Below are 22,643 nucleotides of genomic sequence, written 5' to 3' on the forward strand. Positions count from 1 at the left end.
AAATCCGTGGAAAATGAATAGAAATGACGATTCTGTCTGAAGAAATATGAAGTAAACATCAGTAAATATATCCATATATCTCCGCAGATATGCATCTTTGGTCTGTAAATCCTTATTGACGCTGTTCAGTGAGTCTATGTGAACACAAATAAACCGCTGCTGACGTGACTGAACATGAGTGAGTTGTGAATTTCTATTCAAAATGTGGCATAATAAGGATTTATTATTTTGCACTCCTGACATAAATCACTAAATATCTGTCACTGCAACAATGTTTTATCAAAATATTGGTCAAATATCGAAGCTTGAGTCTTTAAACTTTCCATTGATGCACAGTTTGTCCAGATGAAGTAAGACAGTGATGTTTAATGTGCTGTGAAAGTGAAACTATAATAAACTGGGGCCGTCAGCGATGTTTGCACGCAAAGGGGTTTTAATAAACACTCAGCCCCCTGCCTCACCTGACCTCTTCTTCTGTCGGCCCCTTTTCTTATGGATGCCGCTGAAGATGTGGTTATTTCCTCTCGTCTGTGTTCGCCCAGACTGTGGTAGGCACAGACTAACTGCGGCAGGAATTTACCGTATCGTGCGTAAGGTCTTGGACATCGACGGGTGGTATGACCTTGCCACTGAGTATCTGGAGTGCAAACGCTGCAAAAAGAAATATCCTGCCTGGTCCGAGGACATCCTAGGACAGCTGGATATGGGCCACCGCAGTCAGTTTCCAGCTTTGCTGACATACAGGTAATTCATAATGACAATCATTCATTATTAGGTGCTTTTATGTGGGTTATTTTTTACCAGCTAAAGCATTTGCATGATTATACTGTTGTTTCCTTAGATACTCATGTGACAACCGGGTGCTGAGGATGATGAGGGAGAGGACACTGGGCAACAGTGTGACTCAGCTTTACAGGAAGCTGATGGAACAGCACAGTGAGGCATGGACACAGCGTGTCTTGCAGTACCTGACTGCCTGTGAACCATTCACAAGGTCCTCCCTTGTGCAGCCTCCTGTGTTTGCTGATCCTCCACTTTTACCTGCTTTGCCTAAACCTAAGTGGCTGTTAGCCGTGTATGCCAGGGATGTTCTGGGGCGACTGCACGAGGTCAAGGCCAAATTAACATCTGTCTTTGGCTGTGTTCTCAAGATGGATTCGACAAAAAAGGTATCAAAGCCCTGTTTATATCCAGAAATTTGCCAGATATGGATATGGCACGGATATGGCTCAGATATGGCACATTTTTTTTACTCTTTTATTTTTCCCAATAGGTCACAAAGAAACTTGCCGGTGCTGCTTCAGGAACAGCTGCCTGGTGCACAAATGTCGGAAACGAACACGGCCAGGTCCTTGTCTCTGTGCTGACAGCTGCCGAGGGACATGGACTGGACTCCATGGCAGCTGGTCTGATGAAACGCTACCGAGAGGCAGGAGAGGCAGCCCCAAAAGTGATGTACGTGGACAGGGACTGCTGCAGTCAGTACGGCCAATCGCGGGTGAAGACCATGTTTTTGGAGTGGGATGAGCTTGTAGTGCGCCTCGACATCTGGCACTTCATGCGGCGATTTGCTGCAGGTGTCACGACAGAGGCTCATCCGCTCTATGGGATCTTCATGGCACGTCTGTCCACGTGCATCTTTCAGTGGGATCCAGAGGATGTGGCTGCTCTTCGCTCCGCAAAAGAGGGTGACCTGGCGGCAAAGAAGACTGGCCACATCTCAGAAAAGGCGGTCAGTGCTCGCATTACCCGGAGGGAGTTGGCACTGCACTGCCGGAGGAGGACCAGGGGGGTGGAGGAGACCACCAGATTGATTGGGTCACTGATTGATCAGTTTGACAGTGCGGATGGGAAGGACACCCTGGGAGTTCCTCTGCTGGACCACGAACGGATCCAGCAGATATGGAAGGAACAGCGCAAGCACGTCCAGTGTATCCAAGACCCAGAGGACTTTCCGCTGTACATGAAGACAGGGACACTGAAGAAAGGCGGCGTGGAGCTGTGCTGCTACAGGTGTGCTCGTGGCTCTACCTCCTTGGAGTCATTCCACCTCCACCTGAACCGTTTTATTCCAGGTATTACATGCATATGGATTATTCATTTTTCTGTAGAAAATATAAGCACTGTAACTGCTTCCATCACTTTAAAGTAATGCCGCATTAATAAATGTCACACTCTACATTATACTTTTTAATGTCATAAGCATTGACAAAGCTGTCTTTACTAACAAGTGACAATCATTTTTAATATAGTTACAAAACTCTATTAAATGTAGTATACAAATTACTTCAGAGCACCTTATGTGTAGTACATATATTGTACATATGTGACATATAAAACCCTTTTTTATATATTTTTTGATATTATTTAACTTTTAGGAACCAGTGCCAGCGATGCGCATTTTCAGGCCTATCTCCTTGAGGGCTTGATGCGTTGGAATGATGACCGAATGGAAGACGCCATAAAACGGGCGTCCTCCATTCGGACATATGGCAGTGCCATGAGCGAGGCTGTGGACCGGCTTAGCCGAACAGTCTTTGGGAAGCCCTGGGATGAGCGCTATCGCCCTCCTGGAGCATATACAGGTAAGACATTTAATTATTTCTTTTGCAATATTCTATTAAGTTATTAGAGTATTAGAGCCTCCAATGTTCTTGATCAATTATTAAGAACACTTTTTTTATTATTTTATTATTGTAGGTGAATTGCTGGGAATCGAGTACCTTTACAGCCAGACTGGCAAAACACTGGTTCCAGTGCTCCAGAACCCAGAGGAGGAAGACCGGTTGGTGGAGGAGGTTGATGATCAGGACCTGCTAGATGAGGGGTTTGAGGAAGAGAGCATGGAGGACATCACAGTTCCAGTGCTGTTTGAGGATGACCCCTGCCTCAGAAACACCCCCTCATCTTTGCCTCTGCCTCAGTCCCCAGCATCACTGGCTGAGCCGTCCACATCATCTGGAGGAGAGGGACAGCATCTCGCCCCTGCCTCTTCAGTGCTGTCACAGCCATCTTTTTGTAAATAACTTTAAAGAGGTGTGTGAACTTGCAAGCACGATGTCAGACACTGTAATATGCTCTGGTCCCCTCCCTGCTTACCGTGGTGACGAGATGCATAGCAGATTGTCATCACTCAATGGCTGGATGTCTAAGTGGTGCCCACAGAATAACATAGGTTATATAGACAATTGGACGAGCTTTTGGGGCAGACCTGACCTGTTTAAAAGAGATGGTCTTCATCCCTCCTGGGGTGGCGCCACTCTTCTGTCTAGAAATATGGCAAATAGTCTTAGTGTTTATACTTGACTAACTGGGGCCCAGGTCAGGAAGCAGACAGACTGGCTAAACCGACCGTCTGCTAGCTGCCTCCCGTCACAGAGGTCAGTTAATTCTCAGCACATAGAGACTCTTTCACCTAGATATCACACTATAGAGACTGTGTCTGTTCCACGAACTAGAAAATACAAAAAACGTCCAAACCAAGTTAAGGTTAACAATTTAATTGAGGTTCAACAAATAAAAAACAAATGCAATATGGATAAACAAATGATAAAGATTGGCTTATTGAATATCAGATCCATTTCTACGAAAACACTTTTTGTAAATAATATGATAACTGATCATAATATAGATGTGCTCTGCTTGACAGAAACCTGGCTAAAACCTGATGATTACATTATTTTAAATGAGTCCACCCCCCAAGATTATTGTTATAAACACGAGCCGCGTCTAAAAGGCAAAGGTGGAGGTGTTGCTTCAATTTATAACAACGTTTTCAGGATTTCTCAGAGGGCAGGCTTCAAGTATAACTCGTTTGAAGTAATGGTGCTTCATATAACATTATACAGAGAAACAAATGTTAATGATAAATCCCCTGTTATGTTTGTACTGGCTACTGTATACAGGCCACCAGGGCACCATACAGACTTTATTAAAGAGTTTGGTGATTTTACATCCGAGTTAGTTCTGGCTGCAGATAAAGTCTTAATAGTTGGTGATTTTAATATCCATGTCGATAATGAAAAAGATGTATTGGGATCAGCATTTATAGACATTCTGAACTCTATTGGTGTTAGACAACACGTTTCAGGACCTACTCATTGTCGAAATCATACTCTAGATTTAATACTGTCACATGGAATTGATGTTGATAGTGTTGAAATTATTCAGCCAAGTGATGATATCTCAGATCATTATTTAGTTCTGTGTAAACTTCATATCGCCAAAATTGTAAATTCTACTTCTTGTTACAAGTATCGAAGAACCATCACTTCTACCACAAAAGACTGCTTTTTAAGTTATCTTCCTGATGTATCCGAATTCCTTAGCATATCCAAAACCTCAGAACAACTTGATGATGTAACAGAAACTATGGACTCTCTCTTTTCTAGCACTTTAAATACAGTTGCTCCTTTACGCTTAAGAAAGGTTAAGGAAAACAGTTTGACACCATGGTATAATGAGCATACTCGCACCCTAAAGAGAGCAGCCCGAAAAATGGAGCGCAGCTGGAGGAAAACAAAACTAGAGGTATTTCGTATTGCTTGGCGGGAAAGTAGCATATCCTACAGAAAAGCATTAAAAACTGCTAGATCTGATTACTTTTCTTCTCTTTTAGAAGAAAACAAACATAACCCCAGGTATTTATTCAATACAGTGGCTAAATTAAAGAAAAATAAAGCCTCAACAAGTGTTGACATTTCCCAACACCACAGCAGTAATGACTTTATGAACTACTTTACTTCTAAAATCGATACTATTAGAGATAAAATTGCAACCATTCAGCCGTCAGCTACAGTTTCGCATCAGACAGTGCACTATAGACCCCCTGAGGAACAGTTCCACTCATTCTCTACTATAGGAGAGGAACAATTGTATAAACTTGTTAAATCATCTAAACTTACAACATGTATGTTAGACCCTATACCATCTAAGCTCTTAAAAGAGGTGCTTCCAGAAGTCATAGGTCCTCTTCTGACTATTATTAATTCCTCATTGTCATTAGGATATGTCCCCAAAACCTTCAAACTGGCTGTTATTAAGCCTCTCATAAAAAAGCCACAACTTGACCCCAGAGAACTAGTTAATTATAGACCAATCTCGAATCTCCCTCTTCTGTCCAAGATACTAGAAAAGGTGGTATCCTCACAATTATATTCCTTCTTAGAGAAAAATGGTATATGTGAGGATTTCCAGTCAGGATTTAGACCGTATCATAGTACTGAGACTGCTCTCCTTAGAGTTACAAATGATCTGCTCTTATCATCTGATCGTGGGTGTATCTCTCTATTAGTTTTATTGGATCTTAGTGCTGCTTTTGACACAATTGACCACAACATTCTTTTGCATAGACTTGAACACTTTGTTGGCATCAGTGGAAGTGCATTAGCATGGTTTAAATCGTACTTATATGACCGCCATCAGTTCGTAGCAGTGAATGAAGATGTATCATATCGATCACAAGTGCAGTATGGAGTACCTCAAGGCTCAGTACTAGGGCCACTACTCTTCACGCTTTATATGTTACCCTTGGGAGATATCATCAGGAAACATGGTGTTAGCTTTCACTGTTATGCTGATGATACGCAGCTCTATATTTCCTCGCAGCCCGGTGAAACACACCAATTTGAAAAACTAATGGAATGCATAGTCGATATAAAAAATTGGATGACGAGTAATTTCTTACTGCTAAATTCAGAAAAAACAGAGGTGTTAATCATAGGACCTAAAAACTGCTTGTAATAACCTAGAACACTGTCTAAGACTTGATGGTTGCTCTGTCAATTCTTCGTCATCAGTTAGGAACCTAGGTGTGCTACTTGATCGCAATCTTTCCTTAGAAAGCCACGTTTCTAGCATTTGTAAAACTGCATTTTTCCATCTCAGAAATATATCTAAATTACGGCCTATGCTCTCAATGTCAAATGCAGAAATGTTAATCCATGCATTTATGACTTCAAGGTTAGACTATTGTAATGCTTTATTGGGTGGTTGTTCTGCACGCTTGGTAAACAAACTACAGCTAGTCCAAAATGCAGCAGCAAGAGTTCTTACTAGAACCAGGAAGTATGACCATATTAGCCCGGTCCTGTCCACACTGCACTGGCTCCCTATCAAACATCGTATAGATTTTAAAATATTGCTTATTACTTATAAAGCCCTGAATGGTTTAGCACCTCAGTATTTGAATGAGCTCCTTTTACATTATACTCCTCTACGTCCGCTACGTTCTCAAAACTCAGGCAATTTGATAATACCTAGAATATCAAAATCAACTGCGGGCGGCAGATCCTTTTCCTATTTGGCGCCTAAACTCTGGAATAACCTACCTAACATTGTTCGGGAGGCAGACACACTCGTGCAGTTTAAATCTAGATTAAAGACCCATCTCTTTAACCTGGCATACACATAACATACTAATATGCTTTTAATATCCAAATCCGTTAAAGGATTTTTAGGCTGCATTAATTAGGTAAACTGGAACCGGAACACTTCACATAACACCGTACTTTCTACATCATTAGAAGAATGGCATCTACGCTAATATTTGTCTGTTTCTCTCTTGTTCCGAGGTCACCGTGGCCACCAGATCCAGTCTGTGTCCAGATCAGAGGGTCACTGCAGTCACCCGGATCCAGTACGTATCCAGACCAGATGGTGGATCAGCACCTAGAAAGGACCTCTACTGCCCTGAAAGACAGCGGAGACCAGGACAACTAGAGCCCAGATACAGATCCCCTGTAAAGACCTTGTCTCAGAGGACCACCAGGACAAGACCACAGGAAACAGATGATACTTCTTCACAATCTGACTTTGCTGCAGTCTGGAATTGAACTACTGGTTTCGTCTGGTCAGAGGAGAACTGACCCCCCAACTGAGCCTGGTTTCTCCCAAGGTTTTTTTCTCCATTCTGTCACCGATGGAGTTTCGGTTCCTTGCCGCTGTCGCCTCTGGCTTGCTTAGTTGGGGTCACTTCATCTACAGCGATATCATTGACTTGATTGCAAATTAAAACAGACACTATTTCAACTGAACAGAGATGACATAACTGAATTCAATGATGAACTGCCTTTAACTATCATTTTGCATTATTGACACTGTTTTCCAAATTAATGTTGTTCAGTGCTTTGGCGCAATGTATTTTGTTTAAAGCACTATATAAATAAAGGTGATTGATTGATTGATCTGACACTGGAAGCAGTGTCTCCGGCGAGGCTCAGGTACGACACTCTAAGGGCTTTATTTAGTTTCAGTTTTTTTTTTTTTACTTTATTATTATTATTATTATAAGGTTAAAAATAGCTTCTAGAGATTTTTGTTTAGGTTTCTTTGATGAATAGAAAGTTCAGTGTATATTGTAAGATTATAAATGTCTTTATCATCAATTTAATGCGTCCTTGCTAAATAAAAGTATTAATTTCTATAATTTAATAATAAATATATAATGATTTAAATGTTCTGACTCCACACTTTTGAAGGGTATAGTGTATAATATTAAAAAAGCTTTTTATTACAGATAAATTCTTATCTTGGATCCTTCTATTCATCAAAGAATCTTGAACAAAATGTACACAACTGTTTTAAATATTGATAATAATATCAATAAAAAAAGGTTTCTAGAACAACAAATTTCTGAAGATCATGTGACACTGAAGACTGCAGGAATGATGCTGAAAATACAGCTGTGCATCACAGGAATAAATTACACTTTAAACTATATTCAAATAGAAAGCATTTTTATTTTAAATAGTAAAATTATTTCACAATATAATGGCTTTTGCTGTATTTTGAATAAAATAAATGCAGGCTTGTTGAGCAGAATTCTTTAAAAAATGTCAAAAATATTTCTGTTCAAAGGCTTTTGACTGGAAGTGTATATTAACACTAATCTGCATTTACTAGGGAGCAGTCATTGGACCTGATGGCATCGCTGGGTGGGACAAGGTCCAGGATCTGGCTGGTTTCCTGGTGGGTCTTCGTGAGGCTCCTTACCTCACCGACCTGCAGGTTACAGAGGCCATCCAGCTGTGGACCGCTCTCCCTGATGTTGATAAACAGCGGGTCAACTATCAGCCTCGACATCAGCCTCAGCTGACACATGGGCGCTTTAAGGCACCGAAGCGGTCCGGAGTCACACCGGGTGTGGAGAGTGTGAAACGGTGTCTAATTGGACATCCTGGGGGTCCAGCACAGTGGCCCAGCACCAGCCGCTTGGTTGAGGCCATTTGTATGAAGCTGTGTGCTTTACACAAGTCACCGACCAAGAAGGCTGGAGTTTCCACCCCCAGGTGGTCTAAAATCCTTTCGGATTACCACCACATCCGAGAGCTGGTGCTTAACAATCAAAGGCTGATGGATGAAACAATGATACAACTGTTTGAGCTGAACCAGAGGACACTCATTCAGTGGTAAGCAAGGCACATTATTTGGTTCCAGTGAACTGAATACTTCTGTACACACACACAAACACACACACACACACACACACACACACACACACACACACACACACACATATATATATATATATATATATATATATATATATATATATATATATTTTACAAGTAATTTACTTTCAGGTTTCAACGGCAGCAGAAGAATCAGGAATTGAGTGTCCTCGTCCAGGGACTGACTCCATCTGACCCAATAGATGTGGCTGATGTGCAGCTTCCTCTGCCGAGGGAAAAATTGGATGACGTGCCATCAACATCAGGCCCAAAACATCAATTTATCCTTCCGCCAAATCGAGAAGGACAGGCTCCAATTCTGCGACCGGGTCGCCGGCCCGCTGCTGCCAAAAGGGAGTGCCCTATCGCACCCGTCCCCACAGCAGAAGGAGTTGTGCAGCCCATTTCAGCACCTGGGTCACTGTTAGGCACACTAGTGCTTAACCCAGACATGACTGTGTCAATAGTGATTCCATCTGCTGGTGCTTTGACATCCGGTCCAGGCCCAGCTCCGCCTGCTCCAGTGCCTGCTCCAGTGCCTGCTCCAGTGCCTGCTCCAGTGCCTGCTCCAGTGTCTGCTCCAGTGTCTGCTCCAGTGCCTGCTCCAGTGCCTGCTCCAGTGCCTGCTCCAGTGCCTGCTCCAGTGTCTGCTCCAGTGTCTGCTCCAGTGCCTGCTCCAGTGCCTGCTCCAGTGTCTGCTCCAGTGCCTGCTCCAGTGTCTGCTCCAGTGTCTGCTCCAGTGTCTGCTCCAGTGCCTGCTCCAGTGCTTGGTGCTCCTGTGTCCCGTTACACCCAGAGGAACAGGCGCCGGCGGGCCCTGGAGACGGAAAGCGGAGTCCATAAGAGGAAGTATGTGCGAGGGGTTACTTTTAACACATGCAGCAAATGTGGGCAGCCCAAAACTAAAGAGTTTGGTCATAGCCGATATGGGAATGCCACATTTTGCTCACGCTCCTCTAATGGAAAAACTTTAGATGATTGGTTGGCAGAACAGCGGCAGGCAAAATAAATGACAAACTCCGCCTCCATTGTAAATAATGTGTATATTTTGTATATATTATATGGGCCCACTCTTTTCATATATATTTTTTAATATAAGTAGTACATAATATCTTTCCTGTATATATAAATATTGTTTATATTATATGGGCCCACTCTTTTCATATTTTTTTTATATTGTGTGTATGTATGTGTGTGTGTTCATTTTAATAAAACATTTTGTATATATTACTTGGGCCCACTCTTTCGTATTGTGCTTTTTATATTCTGTGTATGTACAGTATGTGTTTGTACTAATTTTAATAGAACATTTTTTTGATAAGATAAAAAAAATCTGCTAAATCATATCAATCAAATCATATCCACACACACAAAACGTATTTGAAGAAACGTTTTTTATTAATTTTATTTAAACACAAACATTTAAATAATACACACACACAAATCTATGTAAAATAAAATCAATCAATTGTGTCATAGATAACAAAATAAAAGTCTCGGTTTATTGCATGCTTAAAAATACACGTCGAGGACATATGACGTCACGGCTCATCCGAGAGAGCACGGGTTCGAATCCAGGCCGCGGAGGGTAGAGTTGTCTCACATGTAATTAAAACTCTTCAAAACGAAGAGAAATATACCCCGAGTATTGCAGCAGGGGAAATCTTTCGGCGTTTTCACGTGTTCTGCGTCTTTTTCGCTTGCGGGCGGGGCTCAAAGATTGGACCCCTTCCTATGCTAAGCGAGCGCTCTACCATTTGAGCTAATTCCCCTGTCCTTTCCAGATCGACGAGCATAGCTGCGAATGACGGGCGTGATGCAAAGAGGCCATCCCTCCTCTGGGCTTGCACCTTTGCACTGGCCGCGATTGTGTTGTCGAATTAACAAAGGGATTTAGCTTTTGTGTTAAAGGACCTTCTCGGTCTTGTTACGCCAGTATGCATATGTGGATTCTTGTATTATGTAGACTACCTTGGATCACTCGGGTCATGCAGACAACTTCTCACCTCTTTTTCTCACACTGACTTAAAGAATAAGGAAGCGGTTCTCAATTCCAGTCCTCGCTCCCCAACGGTCTGCATATTTTGCATGTCTCTCTTTGTTAGCACAACTGATTCGGATAATCAGCTCATTAGAAGTGAGCTCCTTGCGATTGACATGGTCCCTACACAGTGTTCATTGCTCCCCACTCCCTGAGCAGGGGAAATCCGTCGAAGTTTACTTCACTTTGGAACATTGGTTCACGGATTTGCGCTGCGCAACGTCTTCACACATGGACAAGTGTGACATCATATACCCCTGTATACCTCTATGCACCTCTGTATTACTCACTTTGAATTGAACGTATACATACGCTTCGAACTTGAATCACGGAGGGATGTCATGTGATGTCCACTTCTCAGGGCACTTAGGTTCGAATGGAACAAATGTCTGAAGCTATACGAGAAACATACAAAATGTGAAGAGCAGGGGGCGCGAGGACTGGAATTGAGACCCGCTGGTCTAAGTGACATCTGACCGTTTCAGCTGTCCTTCCTAACATCCCTCTACATGTTAGATACAGCCACATTTTTAGGTCAGTTAAGAGGCCAACTTGCATTCGTTAGCCTTTCACACTGTCTCGAGGTCTTTGATTGCTTCCAAGTCAGTTCATGTCCCTTCCTTTGTTGATGCTGGAGCAACTCTTTTTTCTGGGTCTTGGACAAGAAGGCTTGTTGGTCTAGGGGTATGATTCTTGCTTTGGGTGCGAGAGGTCCCGGGTTCAAATCCTAGACGAGCCCTTGGTCAGGATAAAACGTGAAGCTTTGTTGTCTCATTGCGTTCAGCTGATTAGAGCGTGGTGCTAAAAACGCCAAGGTCGCGGGTTCGATCCCCGTACTGGCCAGCTGTTCTTATTGTCTGGGGGCTCATCTCTGCTCTGCTCTTCTCCTCTGACAAAGAGTGGGGTGATCTCACTGAAATCCCTGCTTGCTAAGCAGAAGTTATTTGTGTCCGAAATAGCTCAGTTGGGAGAGCGTTAGACTGAAGATCTAAAGGTCCCTGGTTCGATCCTGGGTTTCGGCAAAAGCTCCCAATCTTTTCCGTTTTTTGAGGCGGGCCAGTGACCAAAAATCACTGGGTTCAAACTTCTCTGTATAACTGCTTCCCCACTGCCACAGAGCTATCTGTTTCCCAGTTGGCCAGAAACCAAGCACTTTCGGTTCCATGGTGTAATGGTCAGCACTCTGGGCTTTGAATCCAGCAATCTGAGTTCGAATCTCGGTGGAACCTGTGTGCTTTCTTGCCGCAGGAAAAGATAAAAACAGCACTAGTTTGGCACTGGTGACAGTCTTTGTGGCCCTGTGAACAACGGCTGCTACAGGTAAGGTTCCATGGTGTAATGGTTAGCACTCCTACTCTGAATCCAGTGATCCGAGTTCAAATCTCGGTGGGACCTTTTTTGCAACCAATTTGCGCAGGACCATTTCTGAAATACTTTTTGGCAACTTTGAGTCCAAAAAAATTAACTAACGTAGAGACTGTGGCAGCATTGCATCGATGCTCAGTCGGTCTCTTTAGGGCAGTGGTTCTCAAACCTGTCGGGGAGGCACCCCTGCCCTGCACATTTTGATTGTCTGCCTTATTAGACACACCCAAATAAGGTCTTGCGGTCTCTATCAATGAGCTGATGATTTGAAACAGGTGTGTTAGATGAGGGAAACATTCAAAATGTGTAGGAAAGGGGTGCCTCCAGGACAGGTTTGAAAATCACTGCTTTAGGGAACTGTGCGTAAAATGGCAATGTTTTGCAACCAATTTGCACAGGATCATGTCGGAAATACTTTTTGGCAGCCGTGAGCCCAAAAAAAAAGCTAACGTGGGAGTGTCGCAGCATTGCGTCAATGCTCAGTCGGTCTCTTTGGGGCAATGGTTTTCAAACCTTTCCTGGAGGCAACCCTGTCCTGCACATTCCGAATGTCTCCCTTATTAGACACACCCAAATCAGGTCTTGCAGTCTCTACTAATGAGCTGATGATTTGAAACAGGTGTGTTAGATGAGGGGAAATGCAAAATGTGCAGGGCAGGGATGCCTCCAGGACAGGATTGAAAACCACTGATTTAGGGATGTGTGAGTAAAAGGGCAGGAGCCAACTTGGAGAATGCAGGCATCGATCCCGCTACCTCTTGCATGCTAAGCGAGCGCTCTACCATTTGAGCTAATTCCCCTGTCCTTTCCAGATCGACGAGCATAGCTGCGAATGACGGGCGTGATGCAAAGAGGCCATCCCTCCTCTGGGCTTGCACCTTTGCACTGGCCGCGATTGTGTTGTCGAATTAACAAAGGGATTTAGCTTTTGTGTTAAAGGACCTTCTCGGTCTTGTTGCGCCAGTATGCATATGTGGATTCTTGTATTATGTAGACTACCTTGGATCACTCGGGTCATGCAGACAACTTCTCACCTCTTTTTCTCACACTGACTTAAAGAATAAGCGGTTCTCAATTCCAGTCCTCGCTCCCCAACGGTCTGCATATTTTGCATGTCTCTCTTTGTTAGCACAACTGATTCGGATAATCAGCTCATTAGAAGTGAGCTCCTTGCGATTGACATGGTCCCTACACAGTGTTCATTGCTCCCCACTCCCTGAGCAGGGGAAATCCGTCGAAGTTTACTTCACTTTGGAACATTGGTTCACGGATTTGCGCTGCGCAACGTCTTCACACATGGACAAGTGTGACATCATATACCCCTGTATACCTCTATGCACCTCTGTATTACTCACTTTGAATTGAACGTATACATACGCTTCGAACTTGAATCACGGAGGGATGTCATGTGATGTCCACTTCTCAGGGCACTTAGGTTCGAATGGAACAAATGTCTGAAGCTATACGAGAAACATACAAAATGTGAAGAGCAGGGGGCGCGAGGACTGGAATTGAGACCCGCTGGTCTAAGTGACATCTGACCGTTTCAGCTGTCCTTCCTAACATCCCTCTACATGTTAGATACAGCCACATTTTTAGGTCGTTAGCCTTTCACACTGTCTCGAGGTCTTTGATTGCTTCCAAGTCAGTTCATGTCCCTTCCTTTGTTGATGCTGGAGCAACTCTTTTTTCTGGGTCTTGGACAAGAAAGCTCGTTGGTCTAGGGGTATGATTCTCGCTTTGGGTGCGAGAGGTCCCGGGTTCAAATCCTAGACGAGCCCTTGGTCAGGATAAAACGTGAAGCTTTGTTGTCTCATTGCGTTCACTAACAGTGAGGCTGGTTTTTATTCAATCGGGTAGAAGCAGATGGCTAAACCAGGCCGGTTAGCTCAGCTGGTTAGAGCGTGGTGCTAATAACGCCAAGGTCGCGGGTTCGATCCCCGTACTGGCCAGCTGTTCTTATTGTCTGGGGGCTCATCTCTGCTCTTCTCCTCTGACAAAGAGTGGGGTGATCTCACTGAAATCCCTGCTTGCTAAGCAGAAGTTATTTGTGGCCGAAATAGCTCAGTTGGGAGAGCGTTAGACTGAAGATCTAAAGGTCCCTGGTTCGATCCCGGGTTTCGGCAAAAGCTCCCAATCTTTTCCGTTTTTTGAGGCGGGCCAGTGACCAAAAATCACTGGGTTCAAACTTCTCTGTATAACTGCTTCCCCACTGCCACAGAGCTATCTGTTTCCCAGTTGGCCAGAAACCAAGCACTTTCGGTTCCATGGTGTAATGGTCAGCACTCTGGGCTTTGAATCCAGCAATCTGAGTTCGAATCTCGGTGGAACCTGTGTGCTTTCTTGCCGCAGGAAAAGATAAAAACAGCGCTAGTTTGGCACTGGTGACAGTCTTTGTGGCCCTGTGAACAACGGCTGCTCCAGGTAAGGTTCCATGGTGTAATGGTTAGCACTCCTACTCTGAATCCAGTGATCCGAGTTCAAATCTCGGTGGGACCTTTTTTGCAACCAATTTGCGCAGGACCATTTCTGAAATACTTTTTGGCAACTTTGAGTCCAAAAAAATTAACTAACGTAGAGACTGTGGCAGCATTGCATCGATGCTCAGTCGGTCTCTTTAGGGCAGTGGTTCTCAAACCTGTCGGGGAGGCACCCCTGCCCTGCACATTTTGATTGTCTGCCTTATTAGACACACCCAAATAAGGTCTTGCGGTCTCTATCAATGAGCTGATGATTTGAAACAGGTGTGTTAGATGAGGGAAACATTCAAAATGTGTAGGAAAGGGGTGCCTCCAGGACAGGTTTGAAAATCACTGCTTTAGGGAACTGTGCGTAAAATGGCAATGTTTTGCAACCAATTTGCACAGGATCATGTCGGAAATACTTTTTGGCAGCCGTGAGCCCAAAAAAAAAGCTAACGTGGGAGTGTCGCAGCATTGCGTCAATGCTCAGTCGGTCTCTTTGGGGCAATGGTTTTCAAACCTTTCCTGGAGGCAACCCTGTCCTGCACATTCCGAATGTCTCCCTTATTAGACACACCCAAATCAGGTCTTGCAGTCTCTACTAATGAGCTGATGATTTGAAACAGGTGTGTTAGATGAGGGGAAATGCAAAATGTGCAGGGCAGGGATGCCTCCAGGACAGGATTGAAAACCACTGATTTAGGGATGTGTGAGTAAAAGGGCAGGAGCCAACTTGGAGAATGCAGGCATCGATCCCGCTACCTCTCGCATGCTAAGCGAGCGCTCTACCATTTGAGCTAATTCCCCTGTCCTTTCCAGATCGACGAGCATAGCTGCGAATGACGGGCGTGATGCAAAGAGGCCATCCCTCCTCTGGGCTTGCACCTTTGCACTGGCCGCGATTGTGTTGTCGAATTAACAAAGGGATTTAGCTTTTGTGTTAAAGGACCTTCTCGGTCTTGTTACGCCAGTATGCATATGTGGATTCTTGTATTATGTAGACTACCTTGGATCACTCGGGTCATGCAGACAACTTCTCACCTCTTTTTCTCACACTGACTTAAAGAATAAGGAAGCGGTTCTCAATTCCAGTCCTCGCTCCCCAACGGTCTGCATATTTTGCATGTCTCTCTTTGTTAGCACAACTGATTCGTGCTAACAAACTCACTTTAGCCGCGTTTCCACCGCAGGAACTTTACCCAGGAACTAGGGACTTGGTCCGGTACTTGGTGTGTTTCCACCGCAGGAACCAGGAACTAAATAGAAGTTCCGGGTAAAAAAATGCCCCCCAGAAAGTCCCTGCTGGCGAGGTGGTACTTTTTTAAAGTTCCGGAACTTTCGGGGGCGGGACTTTGGCGCTAAACATGCTGATTGGTTGAGTTCACGCAGCATTGGTTGAGTTCAACCACCATTTATTCGGATCAACATTTTCAAAATATTAGTGTTATTGTGTCATGAAATGTAATTTTAAAAGTATTTCAGGCGAGAATGTAGTTGTTTGAAACTCAAATCTGTTGTTTATTTATAAAGACAGCGCCTATTTAAAAATGTGTTTCGCCGATCTCGTAGACGATTAGCTCCACTCGATCAGCGGGAGCTCAGTCCTCATGTATCCGCAGAGAGCAGCCTCTCCTGGGATAGACCTTCTGATATGCGCCGCTGGCTCTGATGTGTCTTTAGTGGTTAAAACATAACATATAATTCAGCTGCGGGGTAAATCTAACAGGTTTTCTTTGGTCTGTATTCAATTTATCTATATGTAAAAATGAAAATAAAAAGGCAAGTCTATATAATATTTCTTTCATTGTAATGGCTGTACGTTACACTTATCCCTGAACGTACATTTCTGCAGCTGTTATTATGTTTAAATGAAAATGGAAGGAGGCAGTGGTATTTTATATCCTATTTCGTTTTATTGTAAATATACTGAGGGGAAAATTGCAGTAGCCAAAGCGATCTGAGTTCACGCAGCATTGGTTGAGTTCAACCACCATTTATTCGGATAATTTTCAAATATTACTGTTATTGTGTCATGAAATGTAATTTTAAAAGTATTTCAGGCGAGAATGTAGTTGTTTAAAACTCAAATCTATGGTTTATTTATAAAGACAGCGCCTATTTAAAAATGTGTTTCGCCGATCTCGTAGACGGTGAGCTCCACTCGATCAGCGGGAGCTCAGTCCTCATGTATCCGCAGAGAGCAGCCTCTCCTGGGATAGACCTTCTGATGTGCGCCGCTGGCTCTGATGTGTCTTTAGTGGTTAAACATAAAATATAATTCAGCTGCGGGGTAAATCTAACAGGTTTTCTTTGGTCTGTATTCAATTTATCTATATGTTAAAATGAAAATAAAAAAGGCAAGTCTATATAATATTTCTTTCATTGTAATGGCTGCATATACACATTTCCCTGACCTAAGTACATTTCTGCAGTTGTTATTATGCTTAAATGAAAACGAAAGGAGGCAGTGGTATTTGATATCATATTTCGTTTTATTGTAAATATACAGTAGGGAAAATTGCAGTAGCCAAGACGAGCTGACTGAAGTTATCAAGTATCATATATATATATAGTATATACAGTTACGCTGCTGTTTATAGATTTACCGGACTTGCGTAGTTGCAGACATCACACTCCCCAGTCGAATGCACAAAGTCTGAACTAACTACCGAGGATGCACGTCCAAAATCAGCGTACTTTTTTTTTTTTTTTTTTAATCAGAGGTACTTTGTATTGAGAAACGCGCGCAGACCTACGTCACCAGTCATTTGCCTAATCTACCCAGTACTTTACACCGCGGTGGAAACTCAGAAAGCAACAGGTCTGGGGGGGAAAAAGTTCCTGGGAAAAAAAGTTCCTGGTAAAAATGTTCCGGGTAATTTCGGTGGAAACGCGGCATTTGAATTGAACGTATACATACGCTTCGAACTTGAATCACGGAGGGATGTCATGTGATGTCCACTTCTCAGGGCACTTAGGTTCGAATGGAACAAATGTCTGAAGCTATACGAGAAACATACAAAATGTGAAGAGCAGGGGGCGCGAGGACTGGAATTGAGACCCGCTGGTCTAAGTGACATCTGACCGTTTCAGCTGTCCTTCCTAACATCCCTCTACATGTTAGATACATCCACATTTTTAGGTCAGTTAAGAGGCCAACTTGCATTCGTTAGCCTTTCACACTGTCTCGAGGTCTTTGATTGCTTCCAAGTCAGTTCATGTCCCTTCCTTTGTTGATACTGGAGTAACTCTTTTTTCTGGGTCTTGGACAAGAAAGCTCGTTGGTCTAGGGGTATGATTCTCGCTTTGGGTGCGAGAGGTCCCGGGTTCAAATCCTAGACGAGCCCTTGGTCAGGATAAAACGTGAAGCTTTGTTGTCTCATTGCGTTCACTAACAGTGAGGCTGTTTTTTATTCAATCGGGTAGAAGAAGATGGCTAAACCAGGCCGGTTAGCTCAGCTGGTTAGAGCGTGGTGCTAATAACGCCAAGGTCGCGGGTTCGATCCCCGTACTGGCCAGCTGTTCTTATTGTCTGGGGGCTCATCTCTGCTCTGCTCTTCTCCTCTGACAAAGAGTGGGGTGATCTCACTGAAATCCCTGCTTGCTAAGCAGAAGTTATTTGTGGCCGAAATAGCTCAGTTGGGAGAGCGTTAGACTGAAGATCTAAAGGTCCCTGGTTCGATCCCGGGTTTCGGCAAAAGCTCCCAATCTTTTCCGTTTTTTGAGGCGGGCCAGTGACCAAAAATCACTGGGTTCAAACTTCTCTGTATAACTGCTTCCCCACTGCCACAGAGCTATCTGTTTCCCAGTTGGCCAGAAACCAAGCACTTTCGGTTCCATGGTGTAATGGTCAGCACTCTGGGCTTTGAATCCAGCAATCTGAGTTCGAATCTCGGTGGAACCTGTGTGCTTTCTTGCCGCAGGAAAAGATAAAAACAGCACTAGTTTGGCACTGGTGACAGTCTTTGTGGCCCTGTGAACAACGGCTGCGACAGGTAAGGTTCCATGGTGTAATGGTTAGCACTCCTACTCTGAATCCAGTGATCCGAGTTCAAATCTCGGTGGGACCTTTTTTGCAACCAATTTGCGCAGGACCATTTCTGAAATACTTTTTGGCAACTTTGAGTCCAAAAAAAATAACTAACGTAGAGACTGTGGCAGCATTGCATCGATGCTCAGTCGGTCTCTTTAGGGCAGTGGTTCTCAAACCTGTCGGGGAGGCACCCCTGCCCTGCACATTTTGATTGTCTGCCTTATTAGACACACCCAAATAAGGTCTTGCGGTCTCTATCAATGAGCTGATGATTTGAAACAGGTGTGTTAGATGAGGGAAACATTCAAAATGTGTAGGAAAGGGGTGCCTCCAGGACAGGTTTGAAAATCACTGCTTTAGGGAACTGTGCGTAAAATGGCAATGTTTTGCAACCAATTTGCACAGGATCATGTCGGAAATACTTTTTGGCAGCCGTGAGCCCAAAAAAAAAAGCTAACGTGGGAGTGTCGCAGCATTGCGTCAATGCTCAGTCGGTCTCTTTGGGGCAATGGTTTTCAAACCTTTCCTGGAGGCAACCCTGTCCTGCACATTCCGAATGTCTCCCTTATTAGACACACCCAAATCAGGTCTTGCAGTCTCTACTAATGAGCTGATGATTTGAAACAGGTGTGTTAGATGAGGGGAAATGCAAAATGTGCAGGGCAGGGATGCCTCCAGGACAGGATTGAAAACCACTGATTTAGGGATGTGTGAGTAAAAGGGCAGGAACCAACTTGGAGAATGCAGGCATCGATCCCGCTACCTCTCGCATGCTAAGCGAGCGCTCTACCATTTGAGCTAATTCCCCTGTCCTTTCCAGATAGACGAGCATAGCTGCGAATGACGGGCGTGATGCAAAGAGGCCATCCCTCCTCTGGGCTTGCACCTTTGCACTGGCCGCGATTGTGTTGTCGAATTAACAAAGGGATTTAGCTTTTGTGTTAAAGGACCTTCTCGGTCTTGTTACGCCAGTATGCATATGTGGATTCTTGTATTATGTAGACTACCTTCGATCACTCGGGTCATGCAGACAACTTCTCACCTCTTTTTCTCACACTGACTTAAAGAATAAGGAAGCGGTTCTCAATTCCAGTCCTCGCTCCCCAACGGTCTGCATATTTTGCATGTCTCTCTTTGTTAGCACAACTGATTCGGATAATCAGCTCATTAGAAGTGAGCTCCTTGCGATTGACATGGTCCCTACACAGTGTTCATTGCTCCCCACTCCCTGAGCAGGGGAAATCCGTCAAAGTTTACTTCACTTTGGAACATTGGTTCACGGATTTGCGCTGCGCAACGTCTTCACACATGGACAAGTGTGACATCATATACCCCTGTATACCTCTATGCACCTCTGTATTACTCACTTTGAATTGAACGTATACATACGCTTCGAACTTGAATCACGGAGGGATGTCATGTGATGTCCACTTCTCAGGGCACTTAGGTTCGAATGGAACAAATGTCTGAAGCTATACGAGAAACATACAAAATGTGAAGAGCAGGGGGCGCGAGGACTGGAATTGAGACCCGCTGGTCTAAGTGACATCTGACCGTTTCAGCTGTCCTTCCTAACATCCCTCTACATGTTAGATACAGCCACATTTTTAGGTCAGTTAAGAGGCCAACTTGCATTCGTTACCCTTTCACACTGTCTCGAGGTCTTTGATTGCTTCCAAGTCAGTTCATGTCCCTTCCTTTGTTGATGCTGGAGCAACTCTTTTTTCTTGGTCTTGGACAAGAAGGCTCGTTGGTCTAGGGGTATGATTCTCGCTTTTGGTGCGAGAGGTCCCGGGTTCAAATCCTAGACAAGAACTTGGTCAGGATAAAATGTGAAGCTTTGTTGTCTCATTGCGTTCACTAACAGTGAGGCTGGTTTTTATTCAATCGGGTAGAAGCAGATGGCTAAGCCAGGCCGGTTAGCTCAGCTGGTTAGAGCGTGGTGCTAATAACGCCAAGGTCGCGGGTTCGATCCCCGTACTGGCCAGCTGTTCTTATTGTCTGGGGGCTCATCTCTGCTCTGCTCTTCTCCTCTGACAAAGAGTGGGGTGATCTCACTGAAATCCCTGCTTGCTAAGCAGAAGTTATTTGTGGCCGAAATAGCTCAGTTGGGATAGCGTTAGACTGAAGATCTAAAGGTCCCTGGTTCGATCCCGGGTTTCGGCAAAAGCTCCCAATCTTTTCTGTTTTTTGAGGCGGGCCAGTGACCAAAAATCACTGGGTTCAAACTTCTCTGTATAACTGCTTCCCCACTGCCACAGAGCTATCTGTTTCCCAGTTGGCCAGAAACCAAGCACTTTCGGTTCCATGGTGTAATGGTCAGCACTCTGGGCTTTGAATCCAGCAATCTGAGTTCGAATCTCGGTGGAACCTGTGTGCTTTCTTGCCGCAGGAAAAGATAAAAACAGCACTAGTTTGGCACTGGTGACAGTCTTTGTGGCCCTGTGAACAACGGCTGCTACAGGTAAGGTTCCATGGTGTAATGGTTAGCACTCCTACTCTGAATCCAGTGATCCGAGTTCAAATCTCGGTGGGACCTTTTTTGCAACCAATTTGCGCAGGACCATTTCTGAAATACTTTTTGGCAACTTTGAGTCCAAAAAAATTAACTAACGTAGAGACTGTGGCAGCATTGCATCGATGCTCAGTCGGTCTCTTTAGGGCAGTGGTTCTCAAACCTGTCGGGGAGGCACCCCTGCCCTGCACATTTTGATTGTCTGCCTTATTAGACACACCCAAATAAGGTCTTGCGGTCTCTATCAATGAGCTGATGATTTGAAACAGGTGTGTTAGATGAGGGAAACATTCAAAATGTGTAGGAAAGGGGTGCCTCCAGGACAGGTTTGAAAATCACTGCTTTAGGGAACTGTGCGTAAAATGGCAATGTTTTGCAACCAATTTGCACAGGATCATGTCGGAAATACTTTTTGGCAGCCGTGAGCCCAAAAAAAAAGCTAACGTGGGAGTGTCGCAGCATTGCGTCAATGCTCAGTCGGTCTCTTTGGGGCAATGGTTTTCAAACCTTTCCTGGAGGCAACCCTGTCCTGCACATTCCGAATGTCTCCCTTATTAGACACACCCAAATCAGGTCTTGCAGTCTCTACTAATGAGCTGATGATTTGAAACAGGTGTGTTAGATGAGGGGAAATGCAAAATGTGCAGGGCAGGGATGCCTCCAGGACAGGATTGAAAACCACTGATTTAGGGATGTGTGAGTAAAAGGGCAGGAGCCAACTTGGAGAATGCAGGCATCGATCCCGCTACCTCTCGCATGCTAAGCGAGCGCTCTACCATTTGAGCTAATTCCCCTGTCCTTTCCAGATCGACGAGCATAGCTGCGAATGACGGGCGTGATGCAAAGAGGCCATCCCTCCTCTGGGCTTGCACCTTTGCACTGGCCGCGATTGTGTTGTCGAATTAACAAAGGGATTTAGCTTTTGTGTTAAAGGACCTTCTCGGTCTTGTTACGCCAGTATGCATATGTGGATTCTTGTATTATGTAGACTACCTTGGATCACTCGTGTCATGCAGACAACTTCTCACCTCTTTTTCTCACACTGACTTAAAGAATAAGAAAGCGGTTCTCAATTCCAGTCCTCGCTCCCCAACGGTCTGCATATTTTGCATGTCTCTCTTTGTTAGCACAACTGATTCGGATAATCAGCTCATTAGAAGTGAGCTCCTTGCGATTGACATGGTCCCTACACAGTGTTCATTGCTCCCCACTCCCTGAGCAGGGGAAATCCGTCGAAGTTTACTTCACTTTGGAACATTGGTTCACGGATTTGCGCTGCGCAACGTCTTCACACATGGACAAGTGTGACATCATATACCCCTGTATACCTCTATGCACCTCTGTATTACTCACTTTGAATTGAACGTATACATACGCTTCGAACTTGAATCACGGAGGGATGTCATGTGATGTCCACTTCTCAGGGCACTTAGGTTCGAATGGAACAAATGTCTGAAGCTATACGAGAAACATACAAAATGTGAAGAGCAGGGGGCGCGAGGACTGGAATTGAGACCCGCTGGTCTAAGTGACATCTGACCGTTTCAGCTGTCCTTCCTAACATCCCTCTACATGTTAGATACAGCCACATTTTTAGGTCAGTTAAGAGGCCAACTTGCATTCGTTAGCCTTTCACACTGTCTCGAGGTCTTTGATTGCTTCCAAGTCAGTTCATGTCCCTTCCTTTGTTGATGCTGGAGCAACTCTTTTTTCTTGGTCTTGGACAAGAAGGCTCGTTGGTCTAGGGGTATGATTCTCGCTTTTGGTGCGAGAGGTC

At 44.3% G+C, this 22,643-nt stretch overlaps 1 protein-coding gene and 11 non-coding genes across 12 annotated transcripts; all 12 read left to right on the forward strand.

The window, feature by feature from the left end:
- The first annotated feature begins 496 nt into the window (after positions 1 to 496).
- On the forward strand, positions 497 to 8,412 carry LOC128011635 (uncharacterized). Its single transcript, XM_052594280.1, has 6 exons — positions 497 to 744; positions 842 to 1,169; positions 1,274 to 2,075; positions 2,379 to 2,585; positions 2,701 to 2,996; positions 7,903 to 8,412. The coding sequence occupies exons 1-6, from the start codon at positions 497 to 499 to the stop codon at positions 8,410 to 8,412; spliced, it is 2,391 nt and encodes a 796-aa protein (XP_052450240.1).
- Positions 8,413 to 11,440: 3,028 nt separating this feature from the next.
- trnaf-gaa (transfer RNA phenylalanine (anticodon GAA)) lies at positions 11,441 to 11,513 on the forward strand. Its single transcript has one exon. It is a non-coding gene; the product is annotated as a tRNA-Phe (tRNA).
- A 135-nt stretch (positions 11,514 to 11,648) lies between these two features.
- On the forward strand, positions 11,649 to 11,720 carry trnaq-uug (transfer RNA glutamine (anticodon UUG)). Its single transcript has one exon. It is a non-coding gene; the product is annotated as a tRNA-Gln (tRNA).
- Positions 11,721 to 13,734: 2,014 nt separating this feature from the next.
- Positions 13,735 to 13,808, forward strand: trnai-aau (transfer RNA isoleucine (anticodon AAU)). The gene has a single exon. It is a non-coding gene; the product is annotated as a tRNA-Ile (tRNA).
- A 101-nt stretch (positions 13,809 to 13,909) lies between these two features.
- trnaf-gaa (transfer RNA phenylalanine (anticodon GAA)) lies at positions 13,910 to 13,982 on the forward strand. The gene has a single exon. It is a non-coding gene; the product is annotated as a tRNA-Phe (tRNA).
- A 135-nt stretch (positions 13,983 to 14,117) lies between these two features.
- trnaq-uug (transfer RNA glutamine (anticodon UUG)) lies at positions 14,118 to 14,189 on the forward strand. Its single transcript has one exon. It is a non-coding gene; the product is annotated as a tRNA-Gln (tRNA).
- A 3,573-nt stretch (positions 14,190 to 17,762) lies between these two features.
- Positions 17,763 to 17,836, forward strand: trnai-aau (transfer RNA isoleucine (anticodon AAU)). The gene has a single exon. It is a non-coding gene; the product is annotated as a tRNA-Ile (tRNA).
- Positions 17,837 to 17,942: 106 nt separating this feature from the next.
- trnaf-gaa (transfer RNA phenylalanine (anticodon GAA)) lies at positions 17,943 to 18,015 on the forward strand. The gene has a single exon. It is a non-coding gene; the product is annotated as a tRNA-Phe (tRNA).
- A 135-nt stretch (positions 18,016 to 18,150) lies between these two features.
- trnaq-uug (transfer RNA glutamine (anticodon UUG)) lies at positions 18,151 to 18,222 on the forward strand. Its single transcript has one exon. It is a non-coding gene; the product is annotated as a tRNA-Gln (tRNA).
- A 2,042-nt stretch (positions 18,223 to 20,264) lies between these two features.
- trnai-aau (transfer RNA isoleucine (anticodon AAU)) lies at positions 20,265 to 20,338 on the forward strand. The gene has a single exon. It is a non-coding gene; the product is annotated as a tRNA-Ile (tRNA).
- A 106-nt stretch (positions 20,339 to 20,444) lies between these two features.
- On the forward strand, positions 20,445 to 20,517 carry trnaf-gaa (transfer RNA phenylalanine (anticodon GAA)). Its single transcript has one exon. It is a non-coding gene; the product is annotated as a tRNA-Phe (tRNA).
- Positions 20,518 to 20,652: 135 nt separating this feature from the next.
- Positions 20,653 to 20,724, forward strand: trnaq-uug (transfer RNA glutamine (anticodon UUG)). The gene has a single exon. It is a non-coding gene; the product is annotated as a tRNA-Gln (tRNA).
- The last annotated feature ends 1,919 nt before the right edge of the window (positions 20,725 to 22,643 follow it).

The sequence above is a fragment of the Carassius gibelio genome, chromosome B23 (genome assembly GCF_023724105.1).
Source record: "Carassius gibelio isolate Cgi1373 ecotype wild population from Czech Republic chromosome B23, carGib1.2-hapl.c, whole genome shotgun sequence".
Taxonomy (NCBI): domain Eukaryota; kingdom Metazoa; phylum Chordata; class Actinopteri; order Cypriniformes; family Cyprinidae; genus Carassius; species Carassius gibelio.

Coding starts and splice junctions, on each gene's coding strand:
- LOC128011635 (XM_052594280.1), top strand. CDS start 497: ATGCCGCTGAAGATGTGGTTATTTCCTCTCGTCTGTGTTCGCCCAGAC. Junction 1,170..1,273: donor AGATGGATTCGACAAAAAAG/GTATCAAAGCCC, acceptor TTTTCCCAATAG/GTCACAAAGAAACTTGCCGG. Junction 2,586..2,700: donor CCCTCCTGGAGCATATACAG/GTAAGACATTTA, acceptor TTATTATTGTAG/GTGAATTGCTGGGAATCGAG.